We start from the raw sequence: 18,028 nt of genomic DNA on the forward strand, positions 1-18,028 counted from the left end.
AAATAATGTGAAACAGGCTTGAGGCGAAAAGCTGCAAGCCAGACTCACTGAAGTGACGGGTATTTCCACACTGTAGCTTATAGGGTGGGTCTTGAAGGGACACACACACACATGTGCATGGTAATAAACATACAGACATAAATAATAGTATCTGAAAGGACTATTCAGAGGGTTTACTGCATGATGTTTCACCTGTTCTTTCGGTCAGCGTATATAACCTCCCCATGAAGATCCGTGTAATTTACCATTTATGAGAACAGCCTGGGGTGTAAGGTGCACCATTTGGTGCTTGAACATATTGACTGTACAACAAAATCAAAGAACTATAGAGTCTGGCGAGGCTTTAGAAATCATCTAGGCTAAGCACCGTATTTTATTTTATTTATTTTTTTTTTAAATTTTTTAACGTTTATTCATTTTAGAGACAGAGAGAGACAGAGCATGAATGGGGAAGGTCAGAGAGAGAGGGAGACACAGAATCCGAAACAGGTTCCAGGCTCTGAGCTGTCAGCACAGAGCCATCAGGCTCGAACTCACGGACCGCGAGATTGTGACCCGAGCCGAAGTCGGTCGCCCAACCAACTGAGCCACCCAGGCGCCCCAAAGCACCGTATTTTAAATACGAGAAAGTGCAGTAGGTAGGGATATCCCACTGAAAAATAATTCATTACTAAATGTGTTCTGCCACGTAAACTGATAACATACACAACAGACTGAGTTGGAAAGATATTCTTTAGAGGAAGGTACTTATTCTCCTGAGACTCTCATTGATCCACACTGTCCTACGAAATGATACTTTAATTCAGCTTCTTCACTATTTAGTGTCTCTCCCTTTTCGCACCTCTTGTCTAAAATTTGCATTGGTCATACTGCTCACACACAAAAAAACTGTTCACAAAATTATCACCAGGCATGTCTCCAAATTCTTTTGACTATATCCGGAAATAAGATCCACCTTCCAAGTACAAACATTGCTAAAAAAGAAGGCAAAATAATAACAGGGATTTCAAACATCAAAACTAATAAAATATCATCTCTTCCTATTAATCTTCAGTAACCTGCCTCTAACCACCACCTGGCCCTACTACACACACACTGCCACTACCACTCTTCCACTCCCAATGACAGTTAGTTGATCTGGCTCCAAACGTGAGACTGTGTATGCATGATGTGTGCATGTGTGTATATGTGATTTTTGACACTTAACCCACTGTAGTATGACAAGGAACTTACTTTATTCATATGTCAATATTTTATGTTGTTGACGGCTCGAAAATAGAGATGTATCCAAGTCCCTCTGGTTTTCCAGTTCCTTCCTCAGTATCTGCCTCATCCAAATTCATATGATTTCATCTAAGTCTTTCATTTGCTTGGTAACATAGTCATGGAAGAGATGGGGGCCCTGATTTTCTCCATTAAGAAGCTGAGCTCGGAAGAAGTAGAGCGGAAATGGAAGCCTAGATCTGCTTTCATAGCGAATATCCATATCATTTGAGCAAAAGTTATTGATGATATCCTGATGCCAAACGTAATACCTGATTTTCAATTGCAATGTTACCTCACCTCCTTTTGGTGTGTGACATCACTGACAACTGCTTTCTTCTCGAGACAGCTTTTGTGTCTGATTTGTGACACCACTACCATCCAGCTCTTGACCCAACTATCAAGCTATTTCTTCTCAATTGTCTTTGTGGTCATTTTCCTCTGCTTTTTCTTAAATATCATTGTTCCTTGGGGTTCTATCCTTGCTCTTTGATCTTTTACTACATATTTTCTTGGGCAATTTTACATACTTCCATGACTTCAAGAACCAATAAACATTGGTGATTTCCAAATTCATGATTCCAGACACTACTGAGCCTCAGGTTCATATTTTCAACTGGCTGCTGTGGCAGCATATCCCAGAGCCAGGTCAAGTTCAACATGTCCAACTATAAAATCTATGCCCTTAACACCATTTTTGGTGTTTTTTTTTTTTTTTTGTATCAAAAATCAGAAGACACTCTTTATGAATTTTCCTAATCTCTGCCTTACTTTCTGGAAATCACGATTACTAAGAATATAGGAGTCCCTGTCTATGGGCAAGTATCAAAGTCTCTGGGACAGGAGTAAGGAAGAATTAAAGTGTATCCAGTGACAGACTCTTGATTTTCCCTCAGGTCAAAACCTCGCAGTTTGTGAGTTCTTTGAGCCCCATATCGGCTCTGCAGTAACAGTGCAGAGCCTGCTTGGGATTGTCTCTCTCTCCCTCTCTCTCTCTCTCTGTGTCTCTCACTCAAAATAAATAAATCCACTTAAAAACAAAAACAAAAACAAAAACACAAAGGCATCGAGGATCCAATAGGACGGGAGCTTGTCGCGACCTTTCATGTACATCATGGGGTCAGTATTTGTAGTCTCAGTCTCCTAACCACAAACAGGGAAGATAAGACTTCTCCAGACTATGCAAATTTCAAGTATGTTCTAAAGGAAAAAGGATCACTAGTCTGTTAATTTGCCATTTACTCGTTATGCTCCTGTCACAGCAGAGCTCTCTCGATTGCTTAAATGTTATTTTCCCACCTCTGAGATTTCACAAGTGTTTTCCTTCTGCCTGGCGCATTCTTCCCTAGCCCTGTCATCTCTGCCCTGGAGCGTCCTCATCATTTTCAATACCCTGGATCAAAAGTTACTTTCTCAGAGGAACCTTCCATAGCCAATCGAAAACCCACCCTTGTTTCTTAACCACACCCTGTGATTTTTTCCCCCAGTTTGGCAGCTACCACATTTGCCAGTTCTATATATTAATCTGTGTATTTTCTTATTTAATGCATATATCATTACTATTACCATTACCCGGTTGCAAGCTCAGCGAATATAAATACCAATCTCTTTTCTTTTTATTCTCTATAAAACTACTGTTGATTTAGCACAATGTTGTGTAAAATGTGTTAAGTAAATGAATACTTTGATGGTCCCACATCACTAAAAAGTTTTATAAACTCAGTAAAGTGCACAGTTCACTCTTAATTCTATCTAACATGATCTCTGCCTTCTTGGATCTTTGCTTATATCTATTGAAGTCAATTTTGTTCCGCAGCATAGACATACATTTGTGATCATTTCTTGAAAATTGAATGACAATATCACAATAACCCCATGGGGGTAAAAAAAAAAATGAACTGACAGAGAGGAATAATATGTTCTGAAAAATGTCAGAGGAACATTTCTATGTGAAAATTATACGTAACAGTAACAGTGATGATGCTGAACAGTTTTTTAAATTAAACTTATCATAGTTTTTGCTACTATTTTGACATAACACATTTTTAAAAAAAGATTTCAGGTCATTTTTAATCTTGTCAGTGAAATCTCCACTTAGAAGTGCTCACTGTTTGATACACGTTAATCCTAAATTATTAAGTAAAGTTAAAAACACAGCAGGGCGTGCTGAACTTAGAAATTTTAAAGGTGCATGTAGAACCAAATATTGTGAACATTTAACTAATAGATCATACGTGTAGTGGGAAATTCTATAGATGAAACTAACTAGAAATAATGATTGAGTAAACAGACTAATGTAAGAAGGACTTTCATTACATCTTTTTTTTTTCTTTAAAGTAAATTCATCCATCACATGTCCTTATTTGATCTCACAATTTGTTAGCTTTTTATCCAAACACAATGGCATGACAAAATCTTGCTGTGTGGCCTTAGAGTTTTTTCTGGTGGGAAGATTCCTGCGCTACAATTCTCTCTGCCTTTTCACTTCTTTAGGAGTTTGTTCATAATTAAAACTAAATATCCCTGGGCCAAAACTTCACGTTTACATCACATTTTTAATATAAAAATTTATGAGTGGGGCAACTAAATTTTCCCCCTCTAATGTAACTCTACTAGGGTGAAAACTAAATTTTACAACTAAATTTAGAATTTTAAATTCTACAACTAAATTTTCCCCCTCTAATGTAACAATACTAGGGTGAAAAGAGTACTTTGTAAAGAATTAATTGCTATCGAATGGATTAGACCTATTAAGAAATAAGTATTGAACTCGCCCACAAAACATTCACTTGTTATATGCGTTCATCAGAAACTAACTTGTAAATCTTTTATGACATATTTAATGTAGCCATTTATATAAATGATGTCAATCCACAGTACAGCTTTTCAGAGTTGGGAGACTGTTGTTTTAAAGCATGCCTCAGTACATTAACACACTACGACTACTCCAAGCAATGGCTATTCATCTCTAGGCAAGAGGCTTCAAGAGAAATTACTGTGAATTCTTGGACTCGGAAAGAATGAGGATGCTTTTTAGAGAACTCTGTCCCCTGGGGGTGAAGGGATCAGTGGGAGACAGCATCCCTGGCCAGGACACTAGGTAAAGAATGATGTGTGCTCATGAGCTGGCCTCATTCAAAAGCCATGTTTTCATTAGCACTTTAAGTGCAGTGATGGTTTGTATTTCTGTCCCTGGACGTGCTCAAAAGCCCGAGGGTACAGATTGGGACAAAAAAGGGATAGGCTCACATGGAAGAAAATGAAAAGTTTGGACAAGACCAAAAAAAGCTTCCTACTCAGAGTATTTATTAACTTAACAGCTCTTCTTCTTAATAACAGAGTTTACACTGAAGGTGTCTGGCTATGAAAGAAAAGTTATTTCAGTGAAGACAAATCCAACAACAAAATAATATATTGAAGTCAAAAGTGTGATTCCAGCAGCATTATTATTCTATAAAGATTGTATTCACTCAAAAGAGAACCTTAAAGGAACAAAATGTAAGCATGTCATAGAATCCTGTTTTCCTGTAAATTACATAAAATGGCAATCTTAAAAACTAACCGCAGTATTCTTCAAAACAAATGTTTTGCATTTCGGTTTATTTGTCCCCGTCGCCCCACCCCCCTTATCCCATGTATTCTCAAAACCTAATCTAGATGAATGATCCAGAAAATATTTACTATATATTACTAACCATAGTTTCAACTTATTTGATCCTTAGAAAGATGCATAATTTTACATGCGTGATGTGTTTTCATAAAAAATACCAGATCTGATTCTGTTAGTGTTCCAGTTATTCCAGTGATTATGTTACTTTCAATTTCAAAATCAAATTTAATGTATAAAAGCATCTTAATTTCCCTGGGTCAGGACAATGCGTGATCTTGCTGGGAACAGTGAAAACTGGTGAAGGGGTAACCTGTCAATATAAGGAGCAAACTGCCAAGTATCTAACTCAAACCTGGATAACAGTTCACACTGGACAAAAACAAAACCAACAATGAAACAGAGCTCTAATATTGGAAAAAATGTAATCTCTTTTTTTTTCCTTTTTCCTTTTGGATGTTAAAAATTATATATGCAAGGGGAGCCTGGGTGGCTCAGACAGTTAAGTGTCTGACTCGTGATTTCAGCTCAGGTAACGATCACGGTCGGTCATGGGTTGAAGCCCTGTGTCGGGCTCCCCCTGGGCGTGGTAGCTGCTTAAGATTCTCTCTCTCTCTCTCTCTCTGCCCCTACCGTGCTCGTGTTCTCTCTCTCTCTCACTCACTCTCTTTCTGTCTCTCTCTCAAAAAAATATTATACCAGTGTGATAGTCTGAATTTATCCTACTACTTACGAATGATGGACATTAAAATACTCTTACTTCAACGTTACATGATTAATTGTTCATACATATACATACATGCCTTAAGTAAGATAAATATATCTTGCCTTACAAACTCTTCCAACTCGAGAAAGGATGGTTTTATCAGAAGTAGTGCCTTCTTGCGATGATTCACGAAAGAAGAAATATATTTTATCATCATCTGGATTATAGGTGTCTGGGATAGGGAAAGTTCCAATAAATTTTGCTCCTGTTTGAAAGAAAAGAAGCTACAAATTAAAATACTGAGATAATTCAGCCAAGATAATATTGGTGTTTTTGAATGTGAAACAATTAGCAGAATAAAAAAAAAAAAAGAACCGTGACTGGCATGTGGGAAACAAGACATCCACACAAATAAACATGACACAATATAGAAACATGTATTAGCATGCAGAGGTCTCGAGCAAGTTCTCTAGGAACTCCAGAGACCTGGTGAGAACACGACTGGCTGATATTCACCATTGCTGCAACTCAACTAAATTACTTAGAAAGTCCTTTCAAACTTTACATTTTCCTTTTATTTGATGAAGTCACTGCTTTTAAAATCACAATGTACATGGGGCGCCTGGGTGGTTTGGTCAGTTGAGCATCCAACTTTGGCTCAGGTCATGACGTCACAGTTTGTGGGTTCGAGCCCCATATTGGGCTCTGTGTTGACAGCTCAGAGTCTGGAGCCTGCTTCAGATTCTGTGTCTCCCTCTCTCTCTCTGTCCCTCCCCTGGTCGCACTCTGTCTCTCAACAATAAATAAATGTTAAAAAAATTTTTTTTTAATCACAGTGTACATAATGAAGAGCTCAGGGAAAACTATAAACACACCCCAAATTTGCTAAATTATGATGTTATCTGCTGCATTTTGTGTAATTGCTAAAGGGAAAAAAGAAATTAAAACAACTAATTAATAGTGCTTGCGTTAACTCCAGTGTAGGCTCTGGAGACAGTCTTTCCAGGTTTATATTCTGTTTCTCCCACTTACTGGAAGGGTGACCTTAAGCAAATTTTTGTCTTCTCTATGTCTCAGTTTTCTCATGCCTAATATGAGGCTACCAATCATCTACGTAGTAGGATAACCGCTATGATAACCAAGTGAATTAATATATGTAAAATACTTGCTATCTGGTCATGCCTGACAATAAGGGTTCAATAAATGTTATTTATTAAGATGATGTTCAGGATAATAATCGTTATTATGACCACAAAGAAGAGAATGATAGAAAATGTAGCACATCCCAATATTTGCTACAGTAATATCTAGCTGATAAAAACAAAGTACACAGTTCTAAATGCACCAGCATGGAAATATGTCCATAAAACAAGTCGAGTGAAAAAACATATTAGCAACTCAACCATTTCTGTGCTGCACCAGTGATAAGTCAATCGGGGTTACTAACTCCTTTATTACAAAGTGTTGGGCATTTTTAAGTCTTGGTTTTGTAGAACTGTGAATTAACCAGATAACAGATCTGTAATGAGGTGATACTAATTCAGAAATGGTTCTTTTGATGAAGGCAAAGTAGAGAAAGAGAATACTTATTGAGTAAGGAAGGAAGGACTTCAATTAAGTAGAAAACATGAGATGGCTGAAAGGAAGCAAAGAGCACTCATTAGGAAGGAGAAGCAGGAAACAAGACATGACAAATCGTTTCCAACCACAACCACCACACCACCACAAAAACAAAACAAAGAATACGTGGTAGGTAAAAAAGATCAACACTGCCGTATTGTCAAGTACCCCAGGAGTACTGAGAATCATCCCCCTGCTAATGTAGAGCAATAGGTCAACAGCCCCACAAACAAGACTTCATAATAGCCTTCTTCAATAAACAAAAGTTAATGTTTGATTCCAAACAATGGGTAGTTCAGTCTTTATTGTCCCAGTCCAGCTGGGTCAACTGGGGTCTCCTATCCAGTGTCTTCTCTGCTTAAATGGGAAACCTTAAGAGGGAAAGTGAGAGGGAATTTTGTGTATTAACTTTCTCCCCTTTATTCTTTATTATTTCCCTGTCCTTTCCCTGAAGTTTAGAACCCCAGTGGATTCTTATGCTCTTGATAATCTCATCTGGATACAGCCCTAGGTTAAGTAAAAAAATAAATTTTAGAAAACCATGTAGAGTTTTAAATTTTTAGTTTTCTTTTTTTTTTTTAATTTTTTTTTTTCAACGTTTTTTATTTATTTTTGGGACAGAGAGAGAGACAGAGCATGAACGGGGGAGGGGCAGAGAGAGAGGGAGACACAGAATCGGAAACAGGCTCCAGGCTCCGAGCCATCAGCCCAGAGCCTGACGCGGGGCTCGAACTCACGGACCGCGAGATCGTGACCTGGCTGAAGTCGGACGCTTAACCGACTGCGCCACCCAGGCGCCCCCAAATTTTTAGTTTTCTAATTAACCTTAAAATAGCAAGTTTCATTAACAATCTCACTCACGATGTTTTAATTTTTCTCTCTCCAGCCCCTCTTTTAAATTGTTGATAAATTATAAACATTTGGTTTTGAACCCCTAAGCAAAGTAAAAATTCTTTTGTAGTCACAAATTAACATTTCTAGGCGAGTGTGATGGCTCAGTGTGGATGGCTCAGCACCTGACTCTTGATTTCGGCTCAGGTCATGATCCGAGGTTTCTGGGATCAAGCCCTGCTTTGGGCTCCATGCTAAGCCTGGAGCCTGCTTAAGATTCTCTCTCTCTCTCTCTCTCTCTCTCTCTTTCTCTCTTTATTCTTCTCTTTCTTCTTCTTCTTCTTCTTCTTCTTCTTCTTCTTCTTCTTCTTCTTCTTCTCTTTCCCCCCTCATCCTGCTCTCTCTCTCTCTCAAAAAAAAAGTCTAATTTTTATTTAAATATATTATGTTTCCTAAAAAAAATGTGGACACAGATTTTCTTACAAATGAAGTATTAGGAGTTCAGCACATTGGTGAAAATGAGGAACATACTTAATTACTACTATACAATATTCAAGGTATTTAGAACAAGAAAAACCACTACAATCACAGAGTACAAAAATGAATAAAAACTGACTCTTCAAACCAATTACAAATCAGATTAGGGAAGTATTAACATATGGCTAAGATATGACCAAGGAGAAGGCCCAAGTCTTGATGTTTTCAATGATTTCCAAGGAGAATGTGACAATGAGCATAGAACTATGGGCTCCCACAGACATAGACAAAGGCATTAATAATAATCTATGGAAATCTGTTGGATTTACAGAAGCCTAAATGTTACCTGCCTGGATGGAAAATCTCCAACTGTCCTGCCATGTGTATTTTAAAAACAAAGAAATATAAAAATAGGAGCACTTGGGTGGCTCAGTGGGTTAACAGTCTGACTCTGGACTTCGGCTCAGGTCATGACCTCATGGTTTGTGAGCTCAAGCTCCATGTAGGGCTCTGTGCTGTCAGCATGGAGCCTGCTTGGAATTCTCTCTCTCCATTTTTCTCTGCGTCTCCCCCACTTGTGCTTGCTCTCTCTCTCTCAAAATGAATAAATAAACTTAAAAAAAAAAAAGAAATTCATTGGGGTGCCTGGGTGGCTCAGTCGGTTAAGCATCCTGCTCATGATATCAGCTCAGGTCCTGCTCTCGTGGGCCGTGAGATCAAGCCCCACATGCTCTTTCACTCCCAGTGTGGAGCCTGCTTGGGATTCTCTCTCTCTATATATATATCTCTGTCCCTCCCTAGCTCTCTGTCCTTTTCAAAAATAAATAAACATTAAATAAAAAAAGAAATACAAAAATAAATAAAACATAATAGGTGATTCTTATAAGCATCTAAATTTAAGAGTCACTGAACCTAGACTACTATTTTGCATGTGGGAAAAAGGATATAGATAGCTCTCATTAACCAAAGGTCAATAATGCAGACACATGGATGGACAAGGGGAGAGAAGACAAGGGGAGAGAGAAATATATGTGATATATTTATCACATATATGTGATAAATACAAATTCTTTAGTGATTATGGCACAAAGGGGATAAAACTGAAAATATACATAAATTATAGGAATATGATTAGCTTGTATTATCATAACAAATATTTGAACTTAAAATGGGAATTCACACTATGAGTGGGGATTCATAGTCCTATAACAATTTCTAGGAATATGATTAGCTCGTTTTATCTTGAAATAGTTGAATGAACTTCAAAATGGGGATAAAGCAGAATTTATCATCGCCCTTAAGTATAATCTACGTAAAAGTTCTACATGAAGTATGTCACCCTTGTAACATTAATTAATATCCTCTCCCTATTTCATGATTGAGTTGAACTTATAATTTAAAAAATACCATGGTAGTACAAAATTCACCTAATCTTCTGTCTCTAGAGAGGAAATGAGAATTCAGTGATGTGAAACAGAAAATCATTACAGGTAAAAGGAATTCCAGTGTGACAGAGAGAGCTGCTCAGATACTCAGAAGGGACAAGAAGTTACAGGAGCAAATTGTCAGCTCTTCACTTGTTTATGGAGTTCAGCAAAAAAAAAAAAAAAAAAAAAAAAAAAAAAAAAAAAAAAAAAAAAAAAAAAAAAAAAAATCAATCCTACAACAAAGCATAATGTAGCGCGTCTAAAAGGAGCACAAACATGGCAGGCAATTCATATTCTCCTGCTGCAGAAATACACAGAAAAGCCTACTTTAGATACTGAAAACCTTATTCAAGTGTTGCCAGGTGGTAGCGTTTGAAATGGTCAAAGGCAGAATGTGACATTAGTTAGTCTACATTCCAGGAATTTTATTTATGACATCAGTGCGGGCAAGCAGAGTAGCTATTTTTCCAGTTTATGTTACTTTCACCTTTCAACTAATATAGAACATAAATGATCAGTAGATCCTAGGTGGTCATAGATGAACAGTTACTTTATTCAGTGACAGCTGATTTTATTGGATTCTCTTTTAAATGCAGACTCTAAGTACTCTAAGACTATCATTTAGAGTACTGTAAGAAAATTGAATGATGGAGGTTTTTATTACATGAAGAAATCTAATTATGAAAGAAGAGTTTGTATCAAATAGGATTCTATTGTGTGATACAAATAATAAGCATACTCATGAGTTAAAAATATACGTTTCAAGGGGTGCCTGGGGGCGCACTCAGTTGAGCGTCCGACTTCGGCTAAGGTCATGATCTTACAGTTCACGGGCTCGAGCCCCGCATTGGGCTCTGTGCTGACAGCATGGAGCCTGGAGCCTGCTTCAGATTCTGTGTCGCCCTTTCACTGACCCTCCTCTGCTCTGTCTCTCAAAAATGAATAAATGGTAAAAAAAATTGTTAAATATATATATATATATATATATACACACATATATATGTATGTATATATATGTTTCAAGAGCACAGAATTTCTTTCTTGCAGATTCAGTTGAGGTCCTGTCTTAGAACTCAGATGCTAGTACTTTGAGGAAGAAACTCCTTCCTGAGTTGAGGCCAAGTTTGAGTAAAAATAGCTATCATTTAATCAGTGTGTGACATGCACAGTTGTTGAATGAAATAATTTAAAATCATACCAACAGACACCTGGGCTTTATTATAATAGCACATTTTTCCCCTCTGGCATTTAAAAGACATGCTCTAATAGGGATAGAGTTTGAAATCATGCATTTTCACAAATGGACTATTAGCATGACACTGAGAGACACTGCCAAATGAAAATGGCATCAACCCAGCTTGCAATACACATCTCTTTCATTTCTCCCTAGGAAGCTCTTTGCACACAGATGAGCACACACCATGATTTAACAAGTAGTGAGTTCCTTATTTTCCTTTCCTTCTTCTTGTAATATCTTCTTCCTACCACTTTTTAAAAATGTTATCCTTTTCAGTGGAAAGAGAATTTGTAGACAACAGAACTCTCCAAGAGAAACTTCAAATGAAAACTGCCTCCACATGTTAAAAATAAAAAAAATAAAACAAAAGTTCTCCTCTACTCCAGGAAAGAAAACAAAAACATATGTATCTGAGGCATCATTGTTTGTTTTCATTTTCCCAATGGTCATACTTCTAAGCTTTATCCTAAGATTCTCACAAAAACTCAACTGTGTTTGAGGAACCACTCTGGCTTGTATCTATATTCCTATTTCCTGATAGGTTCTAAGAATAAGCTGATAAAGAAAAGTGAAAAAAAAGAAGTGTGAAACCATCTAAGACTTCATCTAGAACTGCCCGTAATATTTCACCTTTGTAATTTTTCCTCCTCCTGGAGAGGTATTTATTCAATGGATGGATTAGTCTCTCAAAGAAGCAATCAGGATACATACTTCTTAAAGCTATTGAAACTGGATTAGGCAAAGTCCTAGAGAAATTCTGACAAGGATCCTGGGACTGGTAAGTGAAGAGGTTAGCTGATCTTGCTCTGGTTAATCCCACGCAGGACAAAGAACAAAATATGGCATTCACACAAGCATCAAGGATTTTATGGACTTCTAAAAGATTCACGTCTAAAAGACTCATATTTTTTAATGGTTAATTATCTAAACAGACACTCAACTGCAAATTTCATTTAACCTTCCTATTTCCCCTAATCCAAATGTAATATCAACGTACACTTACAAGAGCGTAATCACAAACATGTAAAGAGTAGGATTTTAAACTAAAAGTGAAACTATAGAGAACAAAATTGAATGGGAAAAAACTCTCAAACTGTCTAACCAGAAATAAATAACACACTGATGTAATAATCCATAGAAGAAACTGATTGGGCATTGACACTGACTCCATCATTTGAAATATCAAATATCTGTCAGTTCTTTCAACCTGGCAACAAATTTATGAAACCAAGCAGTGAGTTCCACATCTACATGCTATGTGAATAGCACAGAAAATTTACACTGGTGTTGCATTATTTGATTGTGGGCTAGTGCACGTAATACATAAGTATAATTTAGACCAGCACTGTCTAATAGAAAATTCTGTGATGATGGAAATGTTTTAAATCTGTGCTGTCCAAAATGATAGCCCCTAGCCCATGTGGCTAGTGAGCATGTGAAATGTGCCTGGTATGACTAAGGAACCAAATTTTCAATGTGTTTAATTAATTTAAGTTTACATGTGGCTGGTGTCTACTATATTAGATAGTGCAGCTTTATGTCAAGGAGACTGTATCAGTAACTGATAGGTCAGATCCAGTGTTAAGGCAGAAACAACCTTTATTCCCACAACTGCCACCAAAATGGCAGACTTGTGGTTCAGGAGATATGATACACTATTCCTTTCAGAAGTTTTGTATTGGGATGGAAGGATGGTCTGGGGGACTAAGACACCTGGATTCACATTCTTCAAGCTGTCTTAACTTATGGAATATGAGGTTGAATAAGATCATGTGAATGACAACACTATTCCTAATAATCTTCAGAGTTCCTCTATCACTGTTTTTTGTTCCCCACACTCCGGATGATTCACTGACCTCTGTCTTTGGACCCCATGTTGACAACAACCCAGAAAATGCATGCTTCTCAGAAGGGAGAAATGCTCCTTACACAACCCAATCTTTTGCCTTAGTCTGTAAAGTACTTCCCCATTACAAGAATCTCACATAGTTTCTGTAATTTATCCCCTACTGCGTCATAGTTTCCATGGACTGAGAAGCTCCTTGGCTGAAGGGGTCTCCTGAAGCGTCGTGCTCTTCTAATTGTGACCTGACATCTGATCTGATGCTTGCACTCACCGTGACTTCACAGATTCTGCTGAGGTCTTCCACATCACTTACCTGACCACATTTTCTCTATCTTCTCTAGTGCCTAAAACCAAACCCACATTCTCAGTTTGCTATTGCATAACATGACATGCAAACATGAACCCCGTCTGTAAATGAGGCTCCAAGAGCACAGGACGTGCAGTCAAAAGAGCAGAATTTGGTTGGATCACATAATGCATTATAAAATATATATTTAAAAAATGTGTCTAGAGCAAGAGAGACATCCCTGAGTGTTAATCTCATATCTACTAGGTATCTATGAACAATATATCTGACTTCTAATCTATCCTCAAATATAAAATGGGAATAGTAATTCTCTCAAGATTATACCACTAGATAAAATAATACTTCAAAAGTGCCTAAAATAGTGACCAGCATGGATACTATATAAAATAAATTTGAAACAGAAGAGAAGGAAATGAATTAACAGACAATAAAATAGTGTCAAGAACCCAGGGATAAGGTGATAAAGACCTATAGAAAGATGGTGGTCATGAAAAGAACAAGGTCGATAGATATTTTAAAGGAAGTAAAGGCCTCTAGTGATAGATAAGATAAAGGGGACGGGGAAGAGGAAGAAATCAAAGATAACTTCAAGGTAATAGGGTAGACAATGTTTAGAAAGTTAAGACAGAAATCAGGAAACTGGTATTGAAGGGCAGATTAGAAAGGGAAAACAAGATAATTTTAAATTAGATTCACAGGATTTTGGTTTTTAGATCCAATTAGTCTTTTATATATCTGTATCTGTATCTGCATATTTTTAAAGAAACTCAAGCAAAGGATCACAACTTGTAACAACTTGTTAAAAAAAATCAAAGTACATTAGTGGCACTAATATACTTTATTAGGCTTAAATATCTTTATTCCCATATAAAACAATCAGTTTCTTTCTTTTAAACTGGGATGAAAATGTAAGGTACCCCCCCAAAAAATTCTTAAGGGCTCTGAGTTGCAGAAAAAGGTTTGGAAATACAGTTTTAGGAAGAAATGGAACACAGGAAGCAGTTGAAGTTCTGAGAATGGATGAGCTCACAGAATTACCATGTAGACAGAGAGAAGGAAAGGTGGTCAATAGAAATGCTAAATAGATGTCAGTGAATCACAGAGGATTCAGCGTTTTAGTCCAACCTCCTGCCTTTCTCACCTTCAAGAACAATAATAATGATGGCGATGACAATATTGACACTGAACTGCTCTTAAAATTGTCTTCCATCAGATTTCCCAATATGATCTTCCCTTTATGATCTAATTTAATCCTTAGAACAGACTGTGAATAACTATTATTATGCCAAATTTTTGACTAAGAATTTAGATGCACAGAAAGGTTTGACCAAGGTCACAAAGTGATATTTAGGCTTTAAGCCGAGGTAAGTATATTCTACAGAAACACAGCTGTGATTCTCATCTAGAGTAGGACACTTTTGAGAGTTACAGAACATTAGAGGCAGACTGGAAATGTCCGGGGCAAACCAGGTTATATGGTCCCCTGGGCCATTAACCACTAAGCGATCTGCCTTGAAATGTCCTAGAACCATAAATGTTAGTTCTCCTAACTCTTAGTCATTTTCCTGCATTCAATCCATTGAGAATTCTCTACTGTGTATCCTTTCTCCTTTCTTCCTTTCTGCTGACTTCTCTCACTGCAAAGTTTTCTCAGTATCCAAAATCTCTTGAATTCGACCTCATATTCTTGGCTTCTTCTATTCCCAAACAAACATCTTCTATTTCAAATATTTGTTGCTGTATATTCTCACATCCGTGTCCACAGTCAATACTTATGTTCCTGTCCCACCTTTTTCCCGTTTCCTTACAATGGCTTCTTTCTCTACCCCCATTCTCCTTTAATTTTCCCTTCATGCTACTGCCAGTCACCTTTATAAAAAACAAACAAACAAACAAAAACAAAGATCCATTTCCCTGATTAAGTTCAGGGTATGGGTGAAGGGGGTCAAAAGGCACAAACTTCCAGCTAGAAAATAAGTAAGTCATGGGGATGTAATGTACAGCATGGTGATTATAGTTAATACACATACTGCATATTTGAAAGTTGCTAAGAGAGTAGATCTTAGAAGTTCTCTCACACACAAAAATATTTTCAACCCTGTATGGTGATGGATGTTAACTAGACTTACTGTGGTGATCATTTTGCAATATATACAAATATCAAATCGTTATGTTGTACACTTGAAACTAATATAGTGTTATATATCAATTATATCTAAAGAGAAAGAAAGAAAGAAAGAAAGAAAGAAAGAAAGAGAAAGAAAGAGAAAAGAAAGGAAGAGAAAAGAAAGGAAGAGAAAAGAAAAGAAAAGAAAAGAAAAGAAAAGAAAAGAAAAGAAAGAAAAAGAGCTTAACCACAGCTAACTTCCCCATGATTTCAGGATATTTACAGTTTTCTAGCCCCATCTCCCACTCTCTTCTGATGCTTCGGGCAGTCATCATCAATGAGGTCAGTAACCCTCCCATGTAATCTTTGCATGCCCAGGAGCAGAACAGCATTCAGTATGCCAAGGGTCCTCAAATGTTGTTTATTAAATGCTAAACCAACTCAAGGCTTCCTAATTTGTAATAGTCTTCACACAGCACTCAGCACAGCATGCTAGTCAAATAAGAGTTGAATAGAGATTCTCTACATTTATTAATTCAGCAGTGCTGCAGACCTCTTTATGGACATGCCATTGTTAAGGAATACATAGAATAATCTCTGAAAAGAGTGGCAATATGGTTTTTGCCATCCCGAGACTGAGAAAGAAAATCTATACTTCATTTTGGGCCGTAAGTATATCTTGTTACCTAAACAGATAGGTAGGTTTTTCTATTGGGTAAAATCTATGAAGTCCGTCTCAAACCAACTATTTTCACAAAAACCTCACAAAGCTCAAGAAGATAGTCTTGCCTTGTACAAGTGTAAAGAAATTAATGAGTAATCACATAGCTGGAGATATTCTATATTTGTTTTCCCCACTAATAGGGTTCTCTTTTGGCCAAGGGAGATCCTATTGTTGGGTAAACAAATGGTTCAGGAGGTTTTGACTAAAGAAATGTTTTAAAGTGTTTTCCCTTTTGTTTATGTTGTCACTGCTCAAATGATACTGAGAGATAGAGAGATAGCCCCTAGGAAATGTCTACCCAGGCCTCCCCCACTAAAACCCAATATTTATGGTGGGAATGAGAAATGCTATCTGCCTGCTTAGACAGTAATGTTATGTTATTGTGCCCCACTGTGCAATAAAGTTCTATGATAATTAGAAAACATTGGACTATCATGCCAAAAATTGACCTCCTGTACAGCAGGAGAGAATAAACAAAGAAGTAACAAACATAAATTAATTAATTAATCAATTAATTCATTAGTGGATTTTTTTTATCTCAGAGTTCTGTGTGACCTATAAACAAAAAAGTCATCAGAAAAAACAATGTCAATATTAATATGCTTTAAATTCTGAAGGGACACATCAACCCAAATCAATTATCTTTAAACAAAAGAAGTCAACATTATAACCTAACCTGTTTTCATTAGACTCATAGACAGTATTTGGCTTAGTCATTAAAAACCAGGCTGCAGGAGGGGCATCTGGGTGGCTCTGTTGGTTAAGTCTCCCACTTTGGCTCAGATCAGGTTCTCACAGTTTGTGAGTTCGAGCCTCACATCGGGCTCTGTACTAACAGCTCAGAGCGTGGAGCCTACTTCAATTCTGTCTCTCCCTCTCTCTCTCTGCCCCTCCCCCGCTCACACTCTGTCTCTGTCTCTCAAAAAAAGGAAGAAAGAAAGAAACATTTAAAAAAAATTAAAAAACAAAAACAAAACAAAACAACAACAAAAAACAGGCTGCAGGGGAAAGACTGCCAACTCGAACCCCGGGCTCCATAACTGACAAGTTATAAGAACTTGACCAAATCACTCTACCTCAGTTTGTTCATCTTTAAAAAGCACATAATAATAATGTATACCTCATATGTCATTGTGGACATTTAAAAAATCAATTAGAGCATGGAACAGCGTCAAGGACAACAGCACACTGTCAGTACATGTCAGCTATTATTACTGTATACACAACAGGGCCTGGAGAGCTGTCTAACTTAGTGGGGAATTATATCAAATGCATTTTATTGTGTTAAGCTAAACCACGTATCCCAAAACACATTTGAGTGAATAATAATGAGCTTCTTATCTACCCAAAAGCAAAGGCAAAAAAAAAAAAAAAAAAAAAAAAAGTCAGAAAATCACTAACCATTGAGCCAGTAGTGCTCTGAAATGTCAGTTCTGATGTAATGGTGGTCGTGAGTAGGCCCAAGGGACCGCGTGAATGCGGTATCTTTGCCAAGGAAATCAGAAGCTGTTCCAGAGTAGAGGTACTCATCTGAGAGGGAGAAGAGAATACATAAGACTATTAAGCGTACAGCAGCAGATACTGTTTGCAATATACTACATTCAGTGCATGAACAGGAGACATTTACTGCTTAACAGGAGAAGATACACTGTGTCATAAGTATCATGTTCAAATTCTGAAAATTTGCATGGTCATAGAAAATATAACTCCATGAACATTGCAAGCTGACGCTAGACTCCTGAATATAAAAATGGCCAAAGACTTCCGAATTAATCATTGCAAGTGCATGCGCTTCACTTATGAATAAGCTCTTCCTTCTTTTCCCTCTCCCCCCAAATAGTTCAAGGATACGTCATAATTAGGAGTTTGTCTTTGT

General features: G+C 37.2%; 1 protein-coding gene across 1 annotated transcript in view; it reads right to left on the bottom strand.

The window, feature by feature from the left end:
• The window catches only part of SEMA3D (semaphorin 3D), a 197,273-nt gene that overhangs the window by 52,203 nt on the left and 127,042 nt on the right, over nt 1-18,028 (bottom strand). The window contains exons 7-8 of the mRNA XM_042916694.1: nt 17,554-17,682; nt 5,699-5,841 (exon numbers count right to left, since the gene is read on the bottom strand). Coding sequence (XP_042772628.1) covers nt 5,699-5,841; nt 17,554-17,682 — 272 coding nt within the window. The remainder of the gene's footprint in view (nt 1-5,698; nt 5,842-17,553; nt 17,683-18,028) is intronic.

This window comes from Panthera leo, chromosome A2, assembly GCF_018350215.1.
Source record: "Panthera leo isolate Ple1 chromosome A2, P.leo_Ple1_pat1.1, whole genome shotgun sequence".
NCBI lineage: Eukaryota > Metazoa > Chordata > Mammalia > Carnivora > Felidae > Panthera > Panthera leo.